The sequence below is a fragment of the Lontra canadensis genome, unplaced genomic scaffold (genome assembly GCF_010015895.1).
Source record: "Lontra canadensis isolate GAN:19392208 unplaced genomic scaffold, GSC_riverotter_1.0 scaffold1, whole genome shotgun sequence".
Taxonomy (NCBI): domain Eukaryota; kingdom Metazoa; phylum Chordata; class Mammalia; order Carnivora; family Mustelidae; genus Lontra; species Lontra canadensis.
The window spans coordinates 50,286,355-50,293,091 of NW_022630995.1; the positions used below are offsets into that span (position 1 = coordinate 50,286,355).

At 37.9% G+C, this 6,737-nt stretch overlaps 1 protein-coding gene across 1 annotated transcript; it reads right to left on the bottom strand.

Moving 5' to 3' along the window:
* Positions 1 to 5,844: 5,844 nt before the first annotated feature.
* Positions 5,845 to 6,275, bottom strand: LOC116865727 (small ubiquitin-related modifier 2). The gene has a single exon (XM_032854132.1). It carries the CDS (start codon positions 6,153 to 6,155, stop codon positions 5,868 to 5,870), a length of 288 nt encoding a protein of 95 aa, XP_032710023.1. The 5' UTR covers positions 6,156 to 6,275; the 3' UTR covers positions 5,845 to 5,867.
* Between the last annotated feature and the right edge of the window lie 462 nt (positions 6,276 to 6,737).

Consider the following 6,737-nt stretch of genomic DNA (forward strand, 5'->3'; position numbering starts at 1 on the left):
TCAGCTATTCTCATCAGCCCTCAGTCTGAAAGACACTGCTGTTTTCATGTTCATCTTACAATTTTGATGCCCTCCCCCCCCAGTTTTATCATTCCAGAGGGAATATTGTCATTTTTCAATCCAGTTGGGTGAGCGTGCAAATCCTGCCAAGTCTGTGAGGCTGTCCCAACTCTCACAGTGCTCCTGTGGATGCAAGGATACTGTCTACTGTGATAGGCTCCATGAGAGAGCAAGAGCACACTCATTTATTGATTATTCTATCTTCTCGCCCACTTCTGGAACTCAGTAGGCATGGAGGTGGTCTAATTTCCTAACTAGATTGAACTCGAAAGTCTGAATCTTAGATGTTACTAACCAGTGATGTGTGCTAGCTTAAAACAAATCATCTTCATCAGCATTGCCCCCTTTATTTATTTATTTTTATTTTTTTAAAAGATTTTATTTACTTATTTGAGAAAGAATGAGTGAGAGAGAGCATGAGAGAGGAGAAGGTCAGAGGGAGAAGCAGACTCCCCAAGGAGCTGGGAGCCCGATGCGGGACTCTTCCTAGAAGTCTGGGATCATGACCTGAGCTGAAGGCAGTTGCTCAACCAACTGAGCCACCCAGGCGCCCAGCATTGCCCCCTTTAAAAAGTCAGTTAGCCCTGGAGGACTAAACAGACTCTACGATCTGCAATGTGCCACTGCAGAAATGAGTTCTGTCCATTCTTTTGGAATAATCCTTAAATTTATTTGACAAGTCTATTATTTCCAGGGAGTGAACTAAGCACTGGGAATACCAAGAGAAACAAGATCCATGACTGCCTGAGCTGCATCGGTCTGAGAGATAACCAACATGTAAATAAGGAATTAGCATAAAATGGGGATATCATTTGGGTTGATATTGGATGAATAAGCAGATGCTCATCATAGAAAGAAATGGGATAAGGGCATTCTAGGAGGAGGACATTCAGAAGAAAGATATGGAAAGTCAGCAAGCACCAGGGCAACTTGTGAAATAACAGGGGTAAAAGTTATTTGCCATGTTAGTACTTGTGAGGTGAGGAGTGGGGAAATGGTAGGAAGATGGAGGAATGGGTCCAGATGGGATTAGAACCAAAGTTCAAGTCATGAGAAGTGTTGAAGTGCATATCAAAAAGTTTGCGTTTTTACCATTGGTAAGGAAGCTGCTCCAAAAATGTAAGAAGCATGCAAATGACATAATTCTAATGGTCAACCTTTGAGCATATCTGGTATCCCTTCAACTAATCCTCATGAAATGACTTTAAGCTGGTGCTTCTAATAATATCTTCATGTTACAATGTACAAAACTAAAACTTAGAAAGGTTAAGTAATTGTTTTAGGTTACAAAACCAGTGAATGTCAGAGCCAGAACATGAAGTTTTGCTTGTAAGCTGTAAACCTATGGAATGGAAGAAGAAGAGACTAGAAGGAAGATATTTCATGGGGAAATTGAAATTTTTTAGGCAGGGGATGAAGACAACTGGCACCAGAGCAGTGGGAGTGTGGATGAGTTAAAGCTCTGGTATGGCATGTTTTGAGGATAGACACCCCTCTACCATTCTAAGAGGCACTAAGAAATCACATTCTATTATTTTACATTCACTCCTTTTTAAATTTTAAAGCACCATTACCGACTTGACCATCTATTTGACTGTTTGCAAAAAGAACATTTGGGGATAAAAATTCATAAAAGTAAAGAAAGTTAAAATGAAAATATGGAAGTCAAATTCTAAAGCAAAAGTCTAAAATCATCTGAGCAACCCCAGTGTTGCCAGAATCATGCATGGTCTGTTAAGTACAGTGATTTTCTCAATCACTTTTTCATGCAACAATCCGCTATTGAGGACCTACTTTATCTCAGGCCTTGTGTGCAGTAATAGGCATATAGTGATGGACTATAATTTGTCAAGAACCAAATGGAGAGTCTTGTGTCTTGGGATATAAGCTCTCCACATTTCTTGGAAAATAATAGTAAAGTAACAGTTACTATTGCAACACATAGGTGTAATGTTGTTGTTAAAGTATTTTAAAAAATCATTCTTTTAATACCTTTTATTCACATCTCATACTCTAGGCAATGTTATTACTAGAAGAAAGGTTCCCATGATGTATTTTGCACATTTATCAAAGAACAGATTGTAGCAAAATACTCTGCCTCTGTGACAATAGCTTTGATTAACACCTATCAAAATAGAACCATCATTTGCTCACTTAAGCATTTGTTAAATAACCCAATCTGCTACTGAATTAGAAGCCAGATGCCTCCCTCTCTGCACGTGCTGAGAGGACAGTTGACACCTCCCTCTTCCACCCTCATCCATGAGTGGCCTTTCCCTACAGACTGTCTCAGGCTTGTTCCAGCCCAAGGTTCTAGGAGTCCATAGATTCAGGTTTTTCTCTGGAGTGTCCTGTGGTATTTCAGTAGTCTGTCCCATGAATCGAGTAAAAGATCCTCTAATTGCACACCCACCAAACTGGTACCAATGAGGGGTGATGCCATATTCTGGTAATCCTTCATCACCCAGGCTGACTCCTCTGTCCTCTGCAATGTAGAGTGAACACCTGGATCAATAGGTCATATTCATAAAAAGGGACCAACTTTGCTGAATCTCATCAGAAGTGATGCTCAACCCCTGACTCATTCTGGGACTAGAACTCTCTATGCTAATATTCATTTGCAGAAGATCCATAATAATTAGGACCTGCTTTCTTATACTTGGCTGAGGTCTCCTTGTCATTTTCATTCAATTTTGTTCTCTAAAGCCAAAGAGAATAAGTTCATCATGACTAAAAATAGTCAAGCCCTCTCCTGTCTGTATCCGGTCTTCTTTTCGTTCAATTAAACAACCAGATTTCCTGTTGTTCTTCAAGTGACACCATTTCCAGAGCCCCTGATTATCCTGAACACTTTCTTCTGAACTCCAGTTCTTCAGTGCTTCTCATTAAAATGTGGTATCAAGAACAGAATTTAGCACAGTATCCTAAAAGAAAGCTGGCCAGGAAAAATTATAGGCAATATGAATTCCTTACCATTCTATGACTAAAATCTAAACTATCCTTTAAAAAAAAAAAATCTGACTGCCGTATTGACAATTTCTAATGAAGAGCGCTTGTCTTAGGGCCTTTGCACTTGCTCTTCTCTCAGTCCATAAAGCTTACCTCTCAGATATTCATGTGGCTTCCTTCTCACTTCATTCCATCCACATGTCACCTCCTAAGTTGTCCCCAAGGAAGCAGGGTTCCCCCTTGACTCTCTTGCCCTCTGAAAGGCTTTGTTATTTTCTCATGGGACTATCATCACCTGATATATAATTATTTTATGTAAGTATTCTCTGTCTCCTTCATAAAATGTGTGCACCATGAGGAAAGAAACTGTTCTCTGCTACATCCCTCTGGTATGTGGAATATAGAAGACAGTCAATAGGTATTTATAGATTAATGAAAACAGTTTTTAGAACCTTTCTCATGAAATGCTGTTGGATTAAGTCTTTGCCCATTTTTCACATGGCAAGTAACTTGTTTTTCTAATGAAAAATTTTAAAAATTAATAATTAATAATGAATTTTATAATATATGAATGATAAATAATATTTATATTATATTAGAATTATATTATATTATAACTATGATGTAACATGAGAAAAATAATAAAAATAAATAATTAAAAATTAACAATTTAATAAGAAAATTTTAAAATAGCTTATATTTATTGCAAATAATTAGTCAATATAGACAAGCAAAAAAAACCCTATTCAAATTCTCACTTCTACACAGAATTTAATATATAATTTTTTAGACTGTCATCATATATATTACTAAAATGAGATACTACTTTACATATTTCAACCTGAGTTATTTTTACTGTGTATTTCCTTAGCAGAAAATATTCTTTTTATTTATTTATTATTTTTTAATTTTTTAAAAGATTTTATTTATTTATTTGACAGACAGAGATCACAAGTAGGCAGAGAGGCAGGCAGAGAGAGAGGAGGAAGCAGGCTCTCCGCTGAGCAGAAGCCCGATGCGAGGCTCGATCCCAGGACCCTGAGATCATGACCTGAGCGGAAGGCAGGAGCTTTAACCCACTGAGCCATCCAGACGCCCCTAGCAGAAAATATTCTTACTAAATAAGACCATATAATATTTTACTATGCAAGTATATCATAATTTAACGTAGCTTACTTAACTGATGCTCATTTATTAGAAATATAGATTATTTCAAATTTATTGTGAACTCAACAGTTTTACATCAGACTGTATTGTAGCTAAGTTTATGGGGCATTCATAACTATTTCCTTGGTATAAGGACTTGTGCATCAAGGAGTATAAAATTTACAAGCAGCTAATAAGTATTACAAATCAATACATGTAACTTTTCAACACTTGAGCATTTTTGGTTTTTAGAGGTAGGGAGGAAGACATTCATGTACCACTAGTAATAGTGTAAACTGACATGGTATTTTCTGGATGATGATTTAAATTATACCCACCAACCAAGGAAAACAACAATAAGTTTTAATTTCCCTCTTTGGTATGTAAAATTTATAAACTTTTCCCATTGGCCTAAAGGAAAAATCAAATACATTTTTTTTAAAGTTTTGTTCCTTCTGTCCTGTTGAACTTTTTTATATTTTTGAGTCCTCAGCCTACATCTGAAATAGGAGTCACTAAGCTGTGTGCATTTGATGAGTAAATTTTCTGAGTCTTTATTTGCAACAAATAGATTATAATGTTTTGAACAAGATAAGCAAACCACAAAGTTACTTGTAAACCAGTAAGCTCCTTGTTAGGATTAAAAAAAAAAATGTTTTAGGGGGCCTGGGTGGCTCAGTGAGTTAAGCATTTGCCTTTGGCTCAGGTCATGATCCCAGCGCCATGGAATCCAGTCCCATATTGGGCTCCCTGCTCAGTGGGGAGTCTGCTTCTCCCTCTGCCTCCCTCTCTGTCTCTCATGAATAAGTAAAAATCTTAAAAAAAAATTTTTTTGTTTGTTTTAATAAAGACTGATGGAGAAAAAGGAAGTGAATTTCAGTAGGCAGGTACCAAAAAAAAAAGAGCTTCTAAAGGAATTTAAAGCAAAGTAAAATATAAAGGAAGGCTAAATAGCTACAATCATCTGTTCCAGTGAGGGGTCCCAAGCACCCTTACTGACATTTCTAAATCGTGCCCTTGGCTGTTGAAGCACTTCTGTAAGGCAAATGCTGATCCCTATCTTCATTGAGGATAAAAGAAGACACTCAAAGATCAAGGTTTTTTTTTTTTTCTTTTTTTTTTTCATTTTAAACAAGAAGTTTATTTAAGCAACAAGACGCTTGACTTGAAGGGAAAACTATCTAGGATTCATTTCTTTTAGAGTAATTTATCCCTACTTAAAGACAGATTGCCCTACATGTAACAGCTACGTACAAAAAAGTTATAAAATTGTCCTTGGTTTTACAATGATAAATGAAAAACATTAAAATTCTCCAATCGAACAAGGTATGCAAGGATTTTTATGTTGTTCTTTTTTTTTGTTAAACAGTGAGAGCAAAATAACTTACTGGAATATAAAGATAAGAGCTGACTGAGCATGCCACTAATGGAGAGAGGGGGTATTTTCACAGAAGCAGTATTTTCCCCCAACCCATCTCCATTTGATGTCGATCAAAACATACCATTGGCCATTTAGTTAAAAAAAATGCAATATGCTTGTGCACATACACAGTTACTTTATGTACAATAAAGGAATGGGGAAGGGGAAAATGAAAGAATAGAGAAAACTATACTGTAGTAGTCAGGATGTGGTGGAACCAAATTGCGGCTAAGTGAGAATGTCTTCTTGGTCTGGAGGAAGAGGGTTCCGGAGTAAAGTAGCAGGCTCCCTTTTAGTAGACACCTCCTGTCTGCTGCTGGAACACATCAATTGTATCTTCATCCTCCATTTCCAACTGTGCAGGTGTGTCTGTTTCATTGATTGGCTGCCCATCAAATCGGAATCTGATCTGCCTCATTGACAAACCCTGTCGTTCACAATAGGCTTTCATTAGTTTACTAAGTGGTGTATGCCTCTTAATCTTAAACTGCACCACAGAACCATCCTGCCCCGCCACCTTCAAATTAATATGATCGTTGTTCTCAGTCTTGACTCCTTCCTTGGGCTTTTCGTCGGCCATGGCGAGCGCCGGAGTCTCCTCAGCTGCCGCTTCACAAAAGAGGTACCAGGTCCGCACCGAACGAGCACACAAGCAGCACCAGGAGCGGCAGAAGAAGGAGGCGGCAGCGGTGGAGGAGGGAGAGGAAAGATCAAGGTTTTGATAAGAGAGAACTCTTTAACAACACAGAAATTCAAGTATTAGAATATTCTGCTAGTGGAGATTATGTAATTCTTATCGTTAAGAAATTAAATAAATTAATTAAAACAGTTAGCTAAGACTGCATAGCCACCTCATGTCCCCGTTACTCTCCACCCCCCCCCCAAAAATGGCCCATAGAGACTTAAAATAGTAACTTGTCATTTTTGACAGCCTACAGGTCTGGATCAGGACTGCTTATTGGCTTGCTTATTTGTCTGTAAGTAGCCCATGGGTTTATTGGGGACTGTCTAGTTTAGGGGTTTCTATGCTGGGATGATTCAGTTCTGCATCACAGGATCCCCAACAGACTCACACAGACTTCTTCTCAAGGAGGAAGAAGGGTTCAAGAGAGGAGCAGAAATATACAAGCACTGTTGTGACATTCCGTGTGCTTCATTTGTT